The following is a 20,812-nucleotide window of genomic DNA, read 5'->3' on the forward strand; positions in this document are numbered from 1 at the left end:
TTTTGAGCGTTATATAAAATACGATATTTTTCGATCCGCCTTTTGATCTTAAATAACTTTTCGTTCTAAGGATATTATAGCGTCCAATGTGTCAACATTCAGACGATTACGAACTTTGGTTTTATTGGAATTAACTTGCGACAAAATGCGCTCAACCACTGCTGACGAGTGGGGGATTATAATCAGATATTTAATTATTAGCAAATTTAGAAATCTAACTGTTCCATCGTAAAGAACTCCTATCGTCAGAATAATAAAGGCTAACTTTTGACTTATTTTCTATGTTTTCAATAGACTGGTTGAAAGCGAAATATAGGAACTTTTTTCAGATTTTGAAAGTCAAAAATCTGTACAAATCTGTACCAAATTTAAAAAAATCTGTCATCTGTACGTACAGATTCTGTACCAAAAATGAGCTCAAAAATCTGTACCTGTCTAGATAAATCTGTTCATGTGGCAACCATGGTCACTCTGCTCCTATCGACCACTCTTGCTCCGCTCACAACAAAATTTAAAGAGCGGAGCTGATTGTTACACCGCTCTTGTTGGGCTCTGAAAAGAGTCCGAAGCCTGGCTAACATTGATCAGTCTCCATTTTGACGGTTTTATCGAGTTTTCTAGATCATAAAGGATACAAAACACGTTCATAATATTTACAAGTTTTTCAATTTTACCTTGTATTTTAACGTTTTCTTTTGAAAACATTTGTAATAAAAAAAAACAATGATGCTGCATACATTTAGGGGCAAAAATTATAACAATTGCTGAATAGTTTTAGCTTCAAAATACAAATGAAATTTTTCCTCCACACTTTTTCCAAGGCCCCCCCACTATTTCCATTTTTTTTTTCTTCAAAGTTAACCATTAGATAGGGTTTCTATCCATTTTTCCAATAGGGGCTTACTCTTGGAAAATGTCTTTATTTTTTTTAAATAACAAAAATATCATTAAATGACTATAATAATAGCACTACAGTTCTACATATACAAAGAAAATAAGTCGTTTCTTCACATTCAAAACCCGTTTGCTTCTAAATGCTTTTTGGTATCATCAGAAGAGCTGTGTGTTTGCGAGCCTTGAAAAAATCGATAATTTAAGATTTTTAAAATTACATTTTTACTAACAGGAAATAAATTTCAAATAAATACAAAATTTTTCCAATTTTATAATGCATTTATAGGCTTTCCACCGTAGAAAACAGTTTTAAAAAATTCAAACTATAGACTGAGTTATTCATGAGAATGTGGAAAAATGTATCTTTAGTCAAAGATACCCCGGTGATCAAAGTTACCCCGTTTTACGGTGTTTACATTTATATTCATTTTGCTACATAATTTTGTTTCGTTTTTAAACTTTGTAACGCTTCAAAATTCGAATTTTTAGGGAAACCATTTCGTTGTTGTTGCTCCCACAAATTTCAGCTGATTTGTAAAAAACAATCATCTGTATTTTTTCGTTAAAAATTTATAAGAAGCCTAAGAAAGTCAAGAAGGCGGATTTTTTATATAAACCTTGGTCATTGTCAGCGAGTTCCGCCGTCAAATAACTCACCTTCAAAGCGAAGGTTCGAGGCAGCATTAAATCTCTAATGCGTCAAATAGGTAACAATCGTCTCCAGCATCATCAAGTCAACAAAGCGAATCAAACGCCAGCTTTGGTGTAAAAACTGTTCAGCGAGAAGCTGATCGTGGGGCCTACCCAGGTAAAGCCTCGATTTACCTGTTTTTTACATCTTGTACCGAGTTGGTCGCAGAAGACCGACCTGCTGCTACACCCAAACTCGCTCACGAGAGAAAATTATGTCAATTGCATAAGCTGCTAAGCTTTTAATCATCATAATTACCGCCTATCGCGTAGAATGGGTGAAAAAGTTCAACTGTTTTGATTAAGTGAAGCGGTATGTGTCGATCATGAGCAAAAAAACATCCACATTTATCAACAATGCTGGAGATCTAAACGATACACAGCTGCACGATCGGGCTTCGAAATAAATGCTTCCCACTGATAACGTTAGCTGAGGATGCCGTAGAGCCTCAGAAAACAGTTATTCGCAACCATATTATTAAAGTTTGTGACTATTAGATCTAAACATCGAAACAAACTTATGAAAAAACGATAGTCATGTTGTGAACATTTTCTTTCAGATATATCTGATAGTAGTTGTTTTTAAGCTTCGGTAATATGCTTTGTTAACATTTAATGTTAAATTGAACTTCTTGAACTGTTTAATAAAAGAAGTACCGTAAAATTGATGTTTACGTTTAAAACGTTTTTGTATATAGTTTTTTTTTCGTTTCCAAGACTTGAAATTAAAATTTTTAGAATCAACATTTTTTAAGCTCATGGAAATAAATAAATTTCCATTGAAATCGAAGCACATTTTAAGATAAATAATCAGGAACATTTACGATGAAGCTTTAAGAAAAATCAAAATGAGATTAGTAGATAAAACATTTCAAAAAAATTACCCCTTAATGTATGCACTAATCCATACTATTTTATAATATAAGCGTAAGCGACAAAAAATCGAACTTAAATCAAGCATGGAGACCATGGAATAGTTTTCTCCTATCATTTATATCTGTTTTAAAAAGTGAGTGTTCCTATGAGATCAAAACTTGCAAATTGTTTATTAAAATATTAACTTTTGATCTTTTATTTAAAAATGGTTTTCTTTGTAACACCATAACGTAAAAACGGGCAGTCGGAATGATGTTGAAATTGGTACACCAAAGTTTTTTACGCCAAAAATTTCGGTATAATAGTTTCAAGACTCTCAGATTTTATCGAAGGGTGGGCTTCCATACAAATTCAACTTAAATATGACATAGCCCGAACGATTTTCATGAGATTTAAAAATGGGTTCAGAAGCACGATTTGACAGAAGAAGATGATTCATTATGCAAATTGACCACTAACGGAGGGCTTTCTGAGACCTACAAAACAAATCCTCAATTTATGAGAATGAACCGCCCACCCCCCGTTACAGGACCCTCCCTTTTTTTTCAAGATTTTGAAAAACTCATCATTTTTCAAATACCATATCTCCGGACTGGAAAATCATACCAAAATGATAAAATATGCGTTGTGTAGATTTTATTAAAATCTATCATTTGATATTATTCATTTTCTGAAATAGTGACGTTTTTAACGTCAAAACATAGCTCTAAAAATCAAACGTTAGTTTTCGGAAGGAAAGTATATTTTTTTCTTGAATTTTATGATTTCATTGTTTTTTTGAGAAAATTTTACGTAAGAACCAACCAAAATCCCAATATAATATTTCTTGTTTTCGAGATATGAAAGATTTAAGTTGAATTGTTAAACAATTTTACACTTGCAGCACTCAGTGGTTTTACTCGAGTGCATTAATCGTCGAAATTTTTAGTCACATCTTCCATGCTTGAACAGATTTTTTGTTTTCATGATTTGTTTTATAACTAAGGAAAATTAGAAATAACATTTTGAATGAAAGAAAAACAATATTTTCGGTTTATGAAATATTTTTATTCGAAATATAACTATTTTTTTCGTTCCAACACTGCAAGTTAAATTATCTTTAGATTGTCCTTCAAACCTTCCAGTCAATGTTATATTGATTTGAAAGCATTCAACTTAAGCAACATTTTGCGAAACAGGATACAATTTACCGAAGTTGTAAGAATGGTTTTTGCAGATAGGCTTTAGATTATGCACTTCTGATCGCATTTTGAACAAATTCCACCCCCTTGCGGTAAAAAGTCGTGTGTTCTTGAAAAATGTATCCACTGAACATCGCTTATGAAGTTCTTTTCCAATTGAACACGTTGCTTTTGCCATGCTAAGAAAACTGTTCCCGACTATTCAGAAGCTTAACAATAAAAGTCACTAAGACAACTCCATTCTAATGCAGTAACAGAAGGCAACTGGATATTTCAACAGCAATCTTCGATTTAAGAAGTTGTATTCAAAACCAGTGTTCCGAATATCAATCAAAACAAACACTCAGGATGCGTTTCCTGTTGGAAATATTCTGATTGTATAATGGGATAGCGCCACTCGCAACTGCTTCGCCTGGCTGGTATGCAATCTCGATCAGCGCTCCTATCAGCTATGCAAACCGAGTCGCATCATTCAGAATCATCGGTTTAGCAAACATCGCATATCGGAGATGAGTGAGATACAAACTGATCCATTCTGAATGTAGCTCACTCAGTATCTGCCTGAATTATATGAAATTCAAAATTATTTTTTGCAGGACGAGAAAAATCAAACAATTGTGAGGAACACCATAAATTCTCAGTAATTTTAACGTGACGGACGACAGTTTAATAAAAGAACTTGTAAAAATTGAAAAACACGGCGAAAGTGAACATCTTTCCCTCACAAACACAACTACAATTTGATTTTAATCATACTGATGTTAAAAAACGTTATAACAACAAATAAATTTATTAATTTGCTGTATATCAAATCAAACAAAATACGCTAATGATCGGCTTCATGTATCACTCACTCACTGCCTGATTCATTCACTCCTGATCGAAGACCAACAAGATTCGCCATATGCATTGCGCATTGGTGAGATTCCAATTTGATGATGGTGCTGCACTGTTTTGACAGCAAGCATCGTGCGAGGTGATCTGTATTTTAGCGATGAATTGAACCATCGATGATCGGGTAGGTCGAGTAGCAATCAATAACGAAACCCGACCGCTGTACGTTCAGGTGCGAAGGGCAATAAGAAACATTCATTGAAAATGAGTGATATTCGGAACACTGTTCAAAACTACTTGCAAGTAAGAGCAAGCGAGCAGTTGCGGCAGCAATTCGTTCGCAATTATCAGTGAATTAGTCAAAAAAATGTTATTGTTCAGTACTCCATTCGGTGTCAACAAAAAAAATCTGCTGTGATTGCTTTGAATAAATAAAGGCGATATACAATGAGCAAATGCTGTGCGTCAATAGTCAGTATTATTAGATCAGTATCGCCATAATTCTTGTAAGTTCAGTAGGTAATCAACAGACCAGCAGATTCTTGACATTTATACATCTTCTGTGAATAAGTTTAACAGTTTTTTGAAATAATGAACCAAATCCTCACATTTATTCATCCGCAGCATCCGCTAAGGAAGCACTTACTTAATGATTTAAAACAGTGTGATAATAAATAAAATTATCATTCAATAGCAAAACGAAATGAAACTTAAAGTGTTATTTTATTTTTAAGCATCTTATTTTTACAAAAAATTGCTGTTCACAAGAAGTAAACTTCAATCTGCATGCTGATTTTAAATGAAATTTGTCAAGAAAATCGTGAATGGAATTACCAAAAGTTTAAGGGGTAAATATTAAATGGACAGTAAAACTTAATTCTTTCATAACTCGAAAACAAGAAATATTATATTGGGATTTTGGTTGGTTCTTACGTAAAATTTTCTCAAAAAAACAATGAAATCATAAAATTCAAGAAAAAAATATACTTTCCTTGCTAAAACTAACGTTTTATTTTTAGAGCTTTGTTTTGACGTTGAAAACGTCACTATTTCAGAAAATGAATAATATCAAATGATAGATTTTAATAAAATCTACACAACGCATATTTTATCATTTTGGTATGATTTTCCAGTCCGGAGATATGGTATTTGAAAAATGATGAATTTTTCAAAATCTTGAAAAAAAGAAGGGAGGGTCCTGTAACGAGGGGTGGGCGGTTCATTCTCAAAAATTGAGGATTTGTTTTGTAGGCCTCAGAAAGTCTTTCGGCCAAGTTTGGCGAATTTTCGATAAGATTTTTTTTTTCGCTGTGCACACTTGACATGGAATGACCCATATAGAAATGAACGTTTGTATAGCATCATCTGTGATCGGATTTAATTTTAGTATCCGGGGTTTCAAGGATCAAGGATGTTTTATACAGTACCGTCAACTGGGGCATCATGCAACACTTTTCAACTTCCATGGCTTCTAAAAACTTAATGTCCCAAGATAATCATTGGTTTACCAGTTATTTTGAATTGACAAAAACATGTGATTTTCACCCTACAAAAAAGGGGTAAGTTACAACAAATTTTGATTTTAATGAAAAATCAAATGAAAACGATTGGAAGTTCATAGTATTTGATATATTTGTGATGTCATACCGCATAAAGCAACAATTGGAGTAATTTTTGGTTATGTTTGAAATAAATTATACATTTTTTCTGTCAAAAATGTTTTTAAAGAAAAGAAATAAGGGTGCTGCATACATTTAGGGATAAAAAATTCTACAAAAAAAAATCTTCTAGCTAAAATCAGGAAAATTGATGTTTGAATGGATGAAATTTTGAAATTAACAAACGCCTTATGCAAAATAATCATATTCCAGCATATGAAAACGAGATTTAAAAGGTGAATCTTTGATTTACATTTTGGTTAATTTTAGCCCAGACTGGTAACTGAATTATAAAAATATTTATTTAAAAGTTTGTTGATTGGCCGAAAAATATTTTTAAACCAACAGTGCAGGTATAGGATAATAAAAGTAATATGAAATCTGTAGGTGCTATCAATAAGTCATTGGAAAACGTTAAACTCCCATATAAAAACAACGTACACTAGGAAATAGCTTGAACGCCATTGAACTCATTTTCTTAAAAATAACCTTACAATAGGAGTTTCACATAACAAGTTTATTTATTTTACAACAAAAAAACACGCTTTTTGAAAATAGAAGAGGTTCCTTAGAAAATTTACATTATTTTTCATAAACTTGATCAATTTTCAAGATGTTCATCAAATCAGAAACATAAACCATTTTTGGCATAACGAGACGATACATTTAATTATTTCCGTACAAAATCAGTGAAAATAAATACAATTCAGCTTAATTCCATTAATAAATTGTTTTTATCGAATTTGTAATAAATGCAAGTTTTGTTTTGATATGAAAAGATTCGCTTTACACTGAAAGACTTTTTTATTTTTAAAGAGCTTGAGAATAAAAGTTTTTTACATGATCAATATTGTAAATGAAACAATTCAAGCAAATTTTCGAGTAATCTTCATAAGATTTGATCCAGTAATGATTTTGACAGATGACCAGATGATTTATTATAATGAGAATAACCCATTCGAGTTTAAAAAAATATATATGAGAATTTCCAAAGAAAATCAATGTAGAACACGACACAACTGGAAAAATGTTGAAAAATTTCCATAGAATTTGGCATGATAAGATGATTTACTACATTAAAATACTTCTCGCAGATTATAAACGGGAAAAAATCTCATATAAAATCATTGTAGAATGGTGTAAATCTATTCCAATTCTGTGGATAAGTAATAGGTTATAACGAGATAATTTGAAGAACACTCGAGAATCACGAAAGACAACACCTATTTCTAAAATGGATAATGGAATAATTTATTGAACTTAAAGCAGAAATAATATTTTGAAAGACTTTTTGAAACGAAATCGAGCAGATTTTTAAATCTTCTTTAGAAGGATTCCTTTACTGTATATTTAAATCCTACGGTGTAATTCATGGAATGCAGTCAAAAGAGAGAAGACGGGTAAATTAACAGTTACCGAACTGATTAATAACCAATTTGGACGATTTTCGTTTACTATTTGGAAACTTGTTTATAAGGAGATACAAATTCTACATTAACTGGGCGAGGACTACCCAGCAAACATTTTTGTAGATATATTTTTCAACATTTTTGTTATACGTTTTATATACAATAGAGAATGATCGTATAAAACTCGAAAAACATTATTTACCTACGAAAGTGGAGACAATATTTATGCATAAGCTCTGTCTAGAGCGATAAAAACTATATAAATTGGACGATATTCAACGCCTGATTCGAACATCCTGAAAGTAAACAAGAGAACGCAAGTTTTGCTCTCAGTTTATGCAAACCGTTGCCAGAGACAATATTCGCTGCTTCTCTCTTTAAACAATTCTTTCAAACAAACCATCTGATTTTTAGTAATCTGGTCGCACTGCTACTCACAGAGAGAACAACAAGGTTGTTTTCTCACTTAAATCCCGCGCGGGAGAACAAATTTGCAAACATGGCAAACTTTATGTTATATTCGATTTATACCGACTTTAAGAAACCATTTTTACGATCGTTTACTTATTTTGTAGGAATTGTGATTCGCATTAACATTATTAATGACTTAATCTATTATTTCTAATGCAATTTTATGTGTTTCTGGGTAGTACTTTGATTCAGATACAGATCGGTTTCAGGTTACTACCGTGGGGTACTTCCGATGGTATTTTGAACTTCAATGTATATTTCAGATAGGTGGGGGGATTTGTTCAGGTGTACTCTCCCAGATCTCTTCGATAATTTAGTTCCTGTAGAATTTTGGATATTGACCCAACGTTTGGTACGATAGTGTTTTGAAAGTCCTGTCCATTCCGAGAAATTATGCCGGCCTCGTGATAACTTCTTCCAATACAGCATTGATCCCAAGCAAATATACTAATAATAGTACCTAGATAATATTCCTCACTCCCCAAAACATGAAGAACACATGAAACGAGCCTCCATGTGAAGAAAGTTCTTACCAACATGAAAAAATACTATCGAGAAGACCCAAGTTACCGAAACTTTGTGTCCCGATCTGACAATTATCCATAATATAAGCATGCCTGATCGCCCGGATTTATCCGGGTTTACCCGGATATTTAATACAACATTTGAGAAAAGTCCGGTCACCCGGATTTCATTGAAAATGGGTTTAGTCCGGATTCATTCACTTTATTTGCTAAATAAAAAAACAAATTGTTTTGTAATTTGTTTAATTATGCTTCCTAAACTATTTTTTTAAGCAAGTTTCATAAAAATAATCTTCAAAGGTTTTTGGAGTCTTTGGCAAATTTTGCCCTGATATTGCCAGGGTTTTTGGTCGACAATTTTGAAATCAAATGCCCAACTTTGGCAAGGTTTTTAGATAAAAAGCCCGGATTTGTCTGGCCCGGATACGTGCTGAGAAAATTCTGGCAACCTTACCAGATCACCAGTGTACAGTGTGGCCAGATTGCAAACCTCTCGAATCCGTAGATTAGGCAAAAAACGAAAAATGAACTTGATGACCTTTTTTTGATAGTCAAGTAGTATTTTCGTTTAGCCTTACAATTCCCTGACAATCCGTAGATCTGACAACGCTGCCAGTATTCCATTTTTTAATATTCATAAGATGATAAGTTAGTTGACTTTGTTAATAAATGTTATACTCGAAATATGATTATGAATTATCGGTTCAACCTCAACTCTCATTGGAGTCGTATGTTTTGAAGCTTTCAAAAAATCATATGCGCCTAAATGAAATATATTTAAAAAAGCAAAGTCTACGCGAAAAGAGATTTGTTGTTCCTTACCAGCTCATTTATTTTTAGAAAAATGCTGATTTCCATTTACCAAACGTGCTCCAATTGAGTTGTATTTTGTGATAATCAATTAATCTAAAATCATATTGCAGAGTACATTTTAGGATTAATCGTTTTATACGATTTACTAAGTAAAATTGTTGCCTTTTAATGAAATGATCAGTTTTGTCCAAAAAGTAAAATTTCCATCAACGATTGTTCCAAATTGAATATCTATATAACATGTAAAATCTCAAATTCAAGATATTTTAGCATACTCCGTCGATCGGGACTTTTTTCCCATTCGGCAGAAAACAACACAAATCGAGAACCGTAGCAACATACTTTACTATACGGAGAAAAATTGAAGTAGGCTGAAATTCCTGTGCTGAATATGAAACTTCAATAAAATTTTCTTCGAAGTCATAGAAATGCAAGTTCAAACACGAACTTTTGTAGTTAAGACGCGAACCTACGATCGATGAAAAGAATGTTCAGAGTTTCCTCAGTTTCTCAATGATTGAAATTTCCTTCTAGTAAGAACTTTCTCCAGGAGGTTGTGCTGATGTACATATCCTTACTGAAGTAAATGAAGCATGCTGAGAGTTACCAATGTTGATTATAATATGTTTGCTCCAAGCAAATCTTTCATGTCGTAAGCGTAAGCAGGTGAACATTAACTTTAAAATATAATACACTGAAATGTAACGCGTTACAATCTACCGATGATAAATATCTGATGGTTTGGTGATATTCCAAACAAACAGCTGCGCGCGCATGCTTCACCGCAGAAGTTTGGACGTCATTATATAATTTATCTGTCATCAATAGCATTCCACAGCAAAGGGCAAACAAGATGCAAATGAATTCATTTCATTAGGTTTTCTCGCAACTCTTTGCATATATTAAGATGAAAACTTACGATGTCATTCTTCGCAGAGCCAATGATAGATGTCCTCTGGACTCTAGGCACAAATAACATATTTTTCGTTTTAACTTTCTTAATATTGTGAATTTCAAGAATTTTAAGAAATAAAGAAAAAAAATGAATTCTGAAATTTAAAGTGTGATATGAATTACCCATCTTGCGGTACTGTCACTTTCATTTATCAACATTTGATAGTTTGACCCCATACTAAGGCTTGATGTCTCTCGATCTCAGAAATCAAAATCCAGAAGCCTATCCAACCTGTTTGCTGAATAGCTTTAATCATCACTCCTTTTGGCGGCAGCTCATTTCCTGATATAAAAAAGCCATCGCCTCTGGTATAATAAATCGTTTTTTTTTGCATCTCATGTTGGGGCCAAAATTTTGTTCGTCAATCAAACGAGACCACCAAAAAAAATAGACTGGGCTCACGCTTGGAACGTTCCAGCAGCCGTGACACTGACCGTCATATTTTCGGTTGACGGTAGAGGTCAGAAATTTGATTCACTCTAGTCAACACGAGCCATTTTAGAGCGCGCGTAGGCTTTAGGACACTACTGGCTGGGTGGCTGGCTGGCTGGCTGGCCGTTTGAATCGGCCATAGAGACCCATTAATAAAACAAACACCACCACCAGTCGGACGACAGACTGGCGACTTTTCGGGTTTTGGATTCCGTTTCACTGTTGTTGACAATCGGTATTTCCTACTACATAGCATTCACCAGAGGCTTTTTACAATTGGTTCTGTGAAATAGAGCAATCAAAATGGTTTATGTTGGATGCATCGTTGTAAATGACTCATTTCAAATGAGTTTACCACCTTTTGTGAACTCATTATTAAAAGTTATTATTCCACGTTGATATGGTTTTCAGCTCGTACCATAATTCAAGATCAATTTAACTCAGAACTCATTTTTTATAACAAGAACAGGAAAATTGAAATTCTACTCCAGAGACAACAACCCAAAATTCGTTTACATCCCTATTAAAGTTTTGACGAAACTCAGAACTCATTTTCATTATTGCAAAAACACAGTAAGGAAAATAAATTTGTTGTTTCCGGAAATGCAAATGCAAATTCCATCAAGTTGCTACGTAAAGATTTGTGTTTATCATTGCAGGTGCTTTTTCATTGATTCTACCTTGCATTTCATTGTACACGCTATGAGTTTATAGCAAAAAATCAACATTCTATTGTTGATACATTTTACCCTGCAAATAGTTCACAGCATTCAAGGCATAATATGTTTAGTTTGCTGCTACTCTGCTATGAAAGATGCTTTTACCGCGTGAAATATGCTGTTTATAGAAGTGAAGCTTAGCATGAAAAAGTAACGATATGATAATGATAGTAACAAAAAAAAATTTAACCATCTACGATTTACGAAACGCATTATCTATAACTTTCTTTAATTATTGCTAAAGCAGTTATTTATCAGAAAAGTTTTATTGTACCTTCCCAATTGAGTCATAGAAAAGTAGTAATAAGTTGTAAAACATGAACCAAATCAAACTGTTTATTGCAGAGTAACACAATTTAACTTTTCGAATACTCGCAACTGTGCTAGAGTTGATAAATTTTTGCACCGGTAGATTGAACGCCTCATAAATGGACACAGTGCAGTACAGACCGACCTACCAATAGAAATTTTACCGCTCATAGGTTTCAGTTTTTTTTTCGGGAGATGAATTAGATTGTAGATTGAAGATGATTTTTCGCGGAAACTAGCCGACCGATGCGGATGTACGCAACAACGAAAAAGTCAATCAAAAGCTGTTTACAATAAAAAGCTATTTAATAATTCATTATGTCTGATACCTACTGTTGATGCGAAATTCCTCAAAAAATTAAGCCTCCGCCGACGACGAACGTTGGAAAGTGGCATGTTATAAATTGAACGAACTTTGCTGAAATTGAAGAAATAACGGAAATTATATACACTCTACTGTAGGTTTTTTATTAGTCTGAATGTTAACCCAGCACACAGAAAGTTTGTTGACATGCTGAATAATAGAAATTGTGGAATCTATCCAAAATAAATTCAGAGTGAAGTTATGCGGAGTTTTTTTTAATCTCTAGTTGAAGTAAAAAAAAATTAAAAAAAAGGATTCCGAATGAATAAATTCCATACAAAACATTTGAATCACTTGGTATGAGCATAATCGAAAGCAGGTTAAATATTTTTTTCGTGACTATTGGAAAGTAACATAAAGACTTCAGACAAAGAATCTAAAATTAAAAAAAAAACTGAGCAAAATTAAAAAACTCCACAGTGACAGTTCGACAGTGAAATTCAAAACTTAAAATTGGATATTATTCAGACCCACAATTCAAAGTCTAAAATTAAAATTGTACAATCAAATTACAAATAAACTTCAAATACAAAAAAAAAAAAAGTTACAATCAGAAGAATTGGAAAATTAACAATTCAAATTCAAATTTTTATTTCACTTTCATGTCTTTAAAACTCCAAAAAATCATGTTTATGTAAATTTATCTATTTTTTTTAACAAAAAGTGTTTTTAAAAAAATTAAAAAGCTTTTGTCAAAAGTTCCGCTTAATGTAACAAAAAATACTTTCGAAAACAATAATTCAGAATGGAAATTAAATGTTCAAGACACAGACACAGAGAATGGTTATTTAAAGAATGATATGCTGTGTTGCTCTCGGAATTCTCAGGCTCAGGCAAAAACGAATCCTTGTAGTTCAATATAAAATTTACTCAAAGCTACAATAAATACAACAATTAGATTGAACAGTACATACGACATTTTGCTATCTTACATTAAAAGTTTCTCCTTCACTCTAGATGAATTTCCTGATGGCTTTCTTCCTCTCTTTTAGGCCCTAATAAAGTCATCAAATCTAATTACATACAAAGTACAAACTTAACATTCAGATAAACACTTACGGTCGGTAGCTCTGAGATGAATGACTTCTGTCAACAGTCGGCACTTGGGGCACTAAATCTAAACATGAAACACTTAGTTTTTGGTTTGTAAAATGCTTTTTGTAACTTACGGTAGTCTCGGTGGCAATCAACTATTTTCTTTCTAGTGATCCAACGGCATTCAACTCGCAATCTAAATATCAAAACATCCATTAACTATCGCATTCTTGTTATTCTCTATCTTCTACTTACAGCGCTCACAGATCAATTTCAGACTATCAGTCAAATTATCTGAATAGTTGCAATGCCCGTTATCACTTTAGATTTTCGATTAAACTTTCTACCTTACAGCCACTACCGTTCGTCTTCACAATATTATCAAAATGGTGCCAATACTTGCTGGAAAGCTGCTAACATATTTTTCTCACCAATGTATTTATTTATCATTCCCGCGCATAATTCAATTTCATTATTTGTTTACGTTCTTCTCACTCTCATCATCATTTCTTTTTCACTTTCTCTGACCGTCACAACACAGTGGTCAAAACTGCGTACAACATACCCCCACCCGTAAACCCTGTAGTTATCCTCTCTATTGATTACTGCTGGGGTTACTGTTCTCAACCTCAAGTACGGCCAGTTTTGACACTGGTCTTAGCTTCCTTTTGCCATTTACTTTTACGATTACAGAACGGATTCTTCCATCGATGCCGATGTTGACCTCTTCAACGATTCCTCTTTCGTGTCTGTTCTCTTCTTGAACAAACACCAAATCTCCTACAGATATTTGTCTGGTATCATCAAACCATTTGGTTCGCTTGTTCAAGCTCGGGAAGTATTCTTTCTGCCATCTTAACCAAAATTTATCAGTCAACTGCTGTGCGCGACAATATTTACTGCGTAAGGCATCCGCTTGCTGGGATGCGCTCCGGGGTGGTAGACATTCTGCAGCAGATCCTTTCAGAAAATGGTTTGGAGTGAGAGCTTCCGGATCATCCCTGACGTTATTTGACACATACGTAAGTGGCCTGGAGTTTATCAAATCCTCTGCCTCAACTAACGCTGTGTTTAATATTTCGTCTGTTAATTTGCCACCATCTACCAATGTGTTTAGTGCCTCCTTAACAGATCGAACCATGCGCTCCCATACTCCACCCATGTGTGGTGCTGCTGGTGGGTTAAATGTCCATTTCGTTTTAGAGCTCGTGAATGTATCAGCGCAATCTCCGTTAATTCTCCGAATCTCGGCAGCCAACTCCCTACTCGCTCCAACAAAATTCGTCCCGTTGTCTGAAAAAATTTCTATGGGACTTCTTCTTCTCTTTATAAATCTCCGGATAGCCATCTTACAAGATTCGGTGCTCAAACTATGTGCAACTTCCAGGTGGACAGCTCTTGTCGTCATGCACGTAAACAAAGCTACCCAGCGTTTCTCACGACGTCTTCCAATCGAAACTTCCAATGGTCCAAAGTAGTCTATACCCACGTAAGAGAAGGGGTCTACGCCCAAGGCCATTCGCTGTTTTGGTAAAGGAGCCATTTTGGGGAGAACGGGTTTCGCCTTGTGTACCTTACACCATTGACACTCCCTTATGACTTTCTCTACGACGGCTCTTACTCTCCCAATATAAAATCGTTGACGAAGTTCGTTGACAACCGTTTCTCTGCTACTATGATTTGCCTGTTGGTGATAGTATTCAACTAGTTTTTCTGTAATAAGGTGCGTTTTGGGAAGTATGATTGGATACTTGGTGTCGTAACTAGCGAATTCTGCCAATTCCGTTCTGCCTCCTACTCGTAGAACTTCGCTGTCATCTAGAAATGGCGATTTATTGTAGAGCTTACTAGATCGTTCCAAATGCTGTTGTTGTTCCTTCGGTAAAGACAGATTTCTCAAAAGTATTGCGACTTCATCTGCATACTCGTCTCGTTGCGCTTCCCTCCACAAACAATTCTCCGCTTTTAGGTACTCCTCTTGTCGTAGAGGGATAACGACTCCTGGAATCCGCGGTGCCTTTTGTGCGACAATTGCAATTGGTGGGAGTGCTTCTATTGCTTCCTTTTTTGAGCGAAGCCTGCAATTTGCGGCGAAACGATACATTGTGGCTACCACGCGTACTAAAACAGTCCACCTTGATATGTGTTTCACTCGACCCAAACTTTCAGGAAATGCTGTAGTGTGATATAAAATATGAGCTCGTACTTCTTCCTCAATAACAACGGGTATTTGATCTTGTTCCGGCCATTTATCTTCCGGTTGGTACAAAAACTCAGGACCCTTGAACCATCTGCTTTCGGAACTCATCTCTGTTCCCTTTCCCCACTTGGTAAGATCGTCTGCTGCGTTGTTTTTTGTCGATACCCACCGCCAGTCTTCTGGATTAGTTACACTCAATATCTGACCAACACGATGAGCAACAAACTCTTTGTATTTCTTATGCTCAGATCGTACCCATGAATATACTGCCTTCGAGTCAGTCCACATTACTGTTTCTGCTACCGAAAATGAATGATTTTGGCGAATGCTTTTCGCAAGACGTGCACCTAGCGCCGCTGCTTGTAATTCCTTCCTAGGGATTGACATATGCTGCAGTGGAGCAACCTTTGCTTTGGCTTCGACAAACGCGCAGTGAATCATTCCATTTGCCACAAATCTGAAATACGCAACCGAACCGTACGCGTCTTCACCCGCATCTGCAAACACGTGTAATTGAACACTTGTATATGCTGTCGAGTCCAAATTGCCTAGATAACAACGAGGTACTTGAATGTTTTCTATTAACGGGAACAACTTTGTCCAACGCAACCATTGATTATATTGCTCCTCCTGCAACCGCTGATCCCATCCAATACCGCTTCGCCAAACATCTTGCATTATTATCCGACCGTTAAATTATAATGGCGCCAGAAATTGCTGGGGATCGAACATGCTCATAATGCACCTCAAAGCAATCCGTTTCGTCGGCCAAGCGCCTTCCATTATATATGGATGGAGATCTGCTCGCATATCCGTCGAGAAAACAAAAACATCTTTCACGGCGTTCCAACTTACGCCCAGCACACGTTCTACTTCACCAGTCTTATTCACCTCAACAGATCTGTTTGGTTCTTCAGACACAGAGCAAAGCGCCTTCAAGACTGCTGGAGAATTGCTCATCCAGTTTCTGATTTCAAACCCGCCTGCCGCGTGCACCTTTTCGACTTCCTTTGCCAGTTGTATTGCTTCCGATTCTGTATCAACACTATCAAAATAGTCATCGACAAAATGTTTCTCAATGATAGCTTTCGCTGCTTTCGGATACCGCACAGCATGCTCTCGTGCATTAATATTTTTTACAAACTGCGATGTGCAAGGGGAACAGCTCGCGCCAAATATTACAACATCCATCACAAATATTTGGGGATCCTTATTGGCATCTATCCGAAACAAGAATCTTTGAGCTTGTCGGTCTTCTGGTCTTACTCGCACCTGGTGAAACATTTCACGAATATCACCTCCGAATGCAACCTGTCTTTCTCTGAAACCACTTATTACCAACGGCAAACACGATACCATATCGGGTCCTTTTAGGAGGAAATCGTTCAAGCAGACACCCTTGACCTTCGCTGCTGCGTCCCACACAAGCCGAATTTTTCCTTCTTTCTTCGGATTGATGACAAAATTCAATGGCAAGTACCATGTTTTCTCAGGTGGCGTGTTCCGGAGTTCTTCATCCGTGATTTTATGAGCGTATCCCTTTTCTAAGTACTCCTGTAACTGTTTCACTATAACTTCACGAACTCCAGGATGCTTATTCATTCGACGCTCTAAGCTGTTGGCGCGTTTCAGTGACATCTGATAGCTCTCCGGGAACGAAATATCATCTGTCTTCCACAGAAGTCCAGATTCGTATCGATCACCTACCCGCTTCGTTGTACGGTCCAAAATTTCACGTGCTCGACGCTCTTTGTTCGTTTCCAGTGGCACTGGTGATATTCCGACTGCTTCAATACTAAAATACTCTTTCAAATTTTCATTCATCTCTCGGTCAATTCTATTACACTCAGAGCAAGAACGATGATGTCCCAAGAAATGAACATTCGCGACTATATCTGGTCTTGGTCCATACAAACTCCACCCAAGTTGACACTGTATTGCTACCGGTTCGCCCAATTCTCCTACTCGGGATTGAAGGGGTGCGATAAGGTGTATATTGTTGATTCCGATTAACAACTTCGCCTTCGTTGACTCATAACTTGGAATGGCGATGTCTCGCAGGTGTGCAAACCTTTCCCGTATCGAACTGCTGTCCAAACTTTGCGTTGGTAAATCTAATTTTCGCACCGTTCTAACATCCATCAGATTAAACCGTCTTACATCATCGAAAGCTGAGATCTGTAGGTTGATTTTAGCGGACAGGTTTTCCACTGTGCTCATACCGTTTGTCCAACTCATTCTTAGCGGCTCGATGTCTCCTATAGCACCTAGCTCTTTTGCTAGTTCATCCAGGATTAGTGATACTGATGATCCTTCATCGATAAGGGCTAGTGCTTCTAATTGTTTGTCGTTGCTGTAAAGTTTAACAGGAATCATCCGAAATATGACTGACTGTCGATGACCGTTACAACTTGCAATCAGCTGAGGTGCGGTGGTTCTCGTGTCCCAATGGAGAAGTGGGTGATGTCTCTGTTCACACTGATTTATACCGCATCTCCGTTTAGCCAGGCAATATTTTCCATTATGATTGTACAGACACAGCGAACACAATCCCAAACGCTGCACCGTGTTCCACCGATCCTGCAAGTTCATGGCTCTGAACTCGTCGCAATTGCGGCCCAAATGCCCGGTAGATCCACAAACTGAACAACTCCTAGACGGAGCAAAGCTTCGACTCCCCGCAGTTCCAGACTGAGGTACAATTACGGGCTCTTGTTGGCTACAGGTACAACATTGATGCTCATCAGTATCTGTTACATTAACGAAACCCTTCACTAAATTTTTCTCGCGACGTTTTCCTCTTGCTGTGTCTTCGTCTCCACAACGCTCATAGGTTGCTTCCAAGGCCTTATCGACAAGTTCCTCCATAAAGTCGCCAAACACTTCCAAATCAACCACTATCCGTTTGCGTTTGTATTCTACCCACTGCATGGCGTAACTTGCTGGTAGTTTCTGTATCAGCCGTTTCATTAAAATGGGGTTTCTAAGATGGTCTGTTAAGTTAGTCACCTTCAGATGCTGAGTGAACTCTTCTACAGCACTTCCAAAGTCAATCACCGACTCCAAATCCTACGAGCTGGGTCCCGCAAGCAACTGTATACGATTTGCCAACATCGTAGAAAGAATCTCGGGATTTCCAAATCGTCTGCGTAGTTTTTGAATGATACTTTGAACGTTTTCTGGAACAAGCAGAAGATTTCGTACCGCTTCAAACGCCTTTCCAGTCAACGCCTCACGTAAACGCATCAAATTCTCAGAATCGCTGAAACCACAGGATATATTCGCTTGTTCGTATTCACTGATAAACATGGGCCATTCTTCGGGTCGTCCAGAAAACTTTGGCAAAGTTTTAGAAAATACTTGTCTTGCCGCTATCTGCAGTTGAGTTGGACCGGCTCTGGGTTTTGAAGTATTTTCGATCGTTTCTCTTACGGAATGCGAAGCTACACTGCTTATTTCAGGCGTAGCATTTCCACCAGAAGCGATTTCGGGCTCAGGTTGGGCTTTTTGCTGACTTTCTCCTTTAAGCGTTGACTGTTTTCGTTGATTAACTTCATTTGGTCCAGCTTCAGAACCTTTCTGCCAGTCTTCAACCTTTTTTTGAAAGTTGTACTGCTCACCATCTTCACATCCGCTTTCAGGATCCGTTTCCTCTTCCGCCAGTCTTTCTTGTGCGTGCCTACGTTCCATGAACTCCTTTTCCAGCCTGACCTTTTTTAGTTCATGCTCCAACAACTTTCGCTCGATGTCTTCTTCTCGCATCCGTTGCATACTTTCTTCCTGTAACCGCTGTAGTTCACGTTTTGCCTTTTCACGTACCGAAGCTTTCGACGATCTGCTTTCTCCACTTCTTGTACTGCAAACACTTTTTTTATCATCACAGCGCGAAACATTTACGGGAACATTAGAGTTAGGGAAAGGTGACAGTGACTTCCTAATCGCACCCGTTTCTTTATTTGTGGTTCCATTATTAGCATTTGACTGTTTTTCTTGCCTAACCTGACCATCTGGAGCTACTTGCACCTGAGCTACTTGCACCTGAGCTACTTGCACCTGACCTACTTGCAACTCCTTTGGAGGAACTTTTGATCTACCCATTCTGTTGTTTTTCTCTTTGCATGCACGCGGCGGACCTCGTCGAGTTCTTGTTTTCCCCGCGGATGCAAACGATTCTAAAATCGAAGGCTCAGCCCGTATACATTTAACGCAATACCAAATAGTTTCTGACACACTATCTTGCACATTCACACAAGAAAAATGATACCATTCTCCACATCGATTGCACCGCACGCTTGCATCAAAATCAGAATCCTCCTCACAGCAGCTGTATTTGTAGTTCTCCGCCATCGTAGGAAATATTTATATTTTTAATCTTTGAGAATGTTGCTCTCGGAATTCTCAGGCTCAGGCAAAAACGAATCCTTGTAGTTCAATATAAAATTTACTCAAAGCTACAATAAATACAACAATTAGATTGAACAGTACATACGACATTTTGCTATCTTACATTAAAAGTTTCTCCTTCACTCTAGATGAATTTCCTGATGGCTTTCTTCCTCTCTTTTAGGCCCTAAAAAAGTCATCAAATCTAATTACATACAAAGTACAAACTTAACATTCAGATAAACACTTACGGTCGGTAGCTCTGAGATGAATGACTTCTGTCAACAGTCGGCACTTGGGGCACTAAATCTAAACATGAAACACTTAGTTTTTGGTTTGTAAAATGCTTTTTGTAACTTACGGTAGTCTCGGTGGCAATCAACTATTTTCTTTCTAGTGATCCAACGGCATTCAACTCGCAATCTAAATATCAAAACATCCATTAACTATCGCATTCTTGTTATTCTCTATCTTCTACTTACAGCGCTCACAGATCAATTTCAGACTATCAGTCAAATTATCTGAATAGTTGCAATGCCCGTTATCACTTTAGATTTTCGATTAAACTTTCTACCTTACAGCCACTACCGTTCGTCTTCACAATATTATCAAAATGGTGCCAATACTTGCTGGAAAGCTGCTAACATATTTTTCTCACCAATGTATTTATTTATCATTCCCGCGCATAATTCAATTTCATTATTTGTTTACGTTCTTCTCACTCTCATCATCATTTCTTTTTCACTTTCTCTGACCGTCACAACACAGTGGTCAAAACTGCGTACAACATGCTGAATTCAGGGTAATTCCTTTAGTAGAGGATAGTTTAAAAAAACGTATATCAGAATCAAAAGTATGAAATTTAGGCTTAATCGGTTGGAAAAGATTCATTTAGAATTTCAAATCTTTGATTCAAATTGGAATAAAAAATCAATACCAGAACTCAGTTTTGCCGATTGATCAACTACTGTTATCTTTTTTTTTAAATAAAAGGTGTATAGTAGAGTGCCCAAAATTTGTATGGGAAATTTGAAACCTGTGCTGTCTCATAGTTAAATTTTTTTT

At 36.3% G+C, this 20,812-nt stretch overlaps 4 protein-coding genes across 4 annotated transcripts in view; 1 reads left to right on the forward strand and 3 right to left on the reverse strand.

Annotated features, from left to right (window-relative positions):
- LOC129754628 (putative fatty acyl-CoA reductase CG5065) overlaps positions 1–20,812 on the forward strand; it is a 76,508-nt gene that overhangs the window by 9,642 nt on the left and 46,054 nt on the right. The gene's annotated exons all lie outside the window — the stretch shown is intronic.
- Positions 13,760–16,042, reverse strand: LOC129752876 (uncharacterized). The gene has a single exon (XM_055748663.1). The coding sequence runs from the start codon at positions 16,040–16,042 to the stop codon at positions 13,760–13,762; it is 2,283 nt and encodes a 760-aa protein (XP_055604638.1).
- On the reverse strand, positions 16,061–18,295 carry LOC129752877 (uncharacterized). Its single transcript, XM_055748664.1, has one exon. The coding sequence runs from the start codon at positions 18,293–18,295 to the stop codon at positions 16,061–16,063; it is 2,235 nt and encodes a 744-aa protein (XP_055604639.1).
- LOC129752878 (uncharacterized) lies at positions 18,434–20,508 on the reverse strand. Its single transcript, XM_055748665.1, has 5 exons — positions 20,230–20,508; positions 20,109–20,170; positions 19,999–20,056; positions 19,872–19,934; positions 18,434–19,815 (listed from the first exon to the last, which is right to left on the reverse strand). The coding sequence occupies exon 5, from the start codon at positions 19,709–19,711 to the stop codon at positions 18,434–18,436; it is 1,278 nt and encodes a 425-aa protein (XP_055604640.1). The 5' UTR covers positions 19,712–19,815; positions 19,872–19,934; positions 19,999–20,056; positions 20,109–20,170; positions 20,230–20,508.

Source organism: Uranotaenia lowii, chromosome 3 (assembly GCF_029784155.1).
Source record: "Uranotaenia lowii strain MFRU-FL chromosome 3, ASM2978415v1, whole genome shotgun sequence".
Taxonomy (NCBI): Eukaryota; Metazoa; Arthropoda; class Insecta; order Diptera; family Culicidae; genus Uranotaenia; species Uranotaenia lowii.

Excerpts from the sequence above, each read along its gene's own strand:
- LOC129752876 (XM_055748663.1), bottom strand. The coding sequence starts at position 16,042 with ATGCAAGATGTTTGGCGAAGCGGTATTGGATGGGATCAGCGGTTGCAG.
- LOC129752877 (XM_055748664.1), bottom strand. The coding sequence starts at position 18,295 with ATGCAGTGGGTAGAATACAAACGCAAACGGATAGTGGTTGATTTGGAA.
- LOC129752878 (XM_055748665.1), bottom strand. The coding sequence starts at position 19,711 with ATGGCGGAGAACTACAAATACAGCTGCTGTGAGGAGGATTCTGATTTT.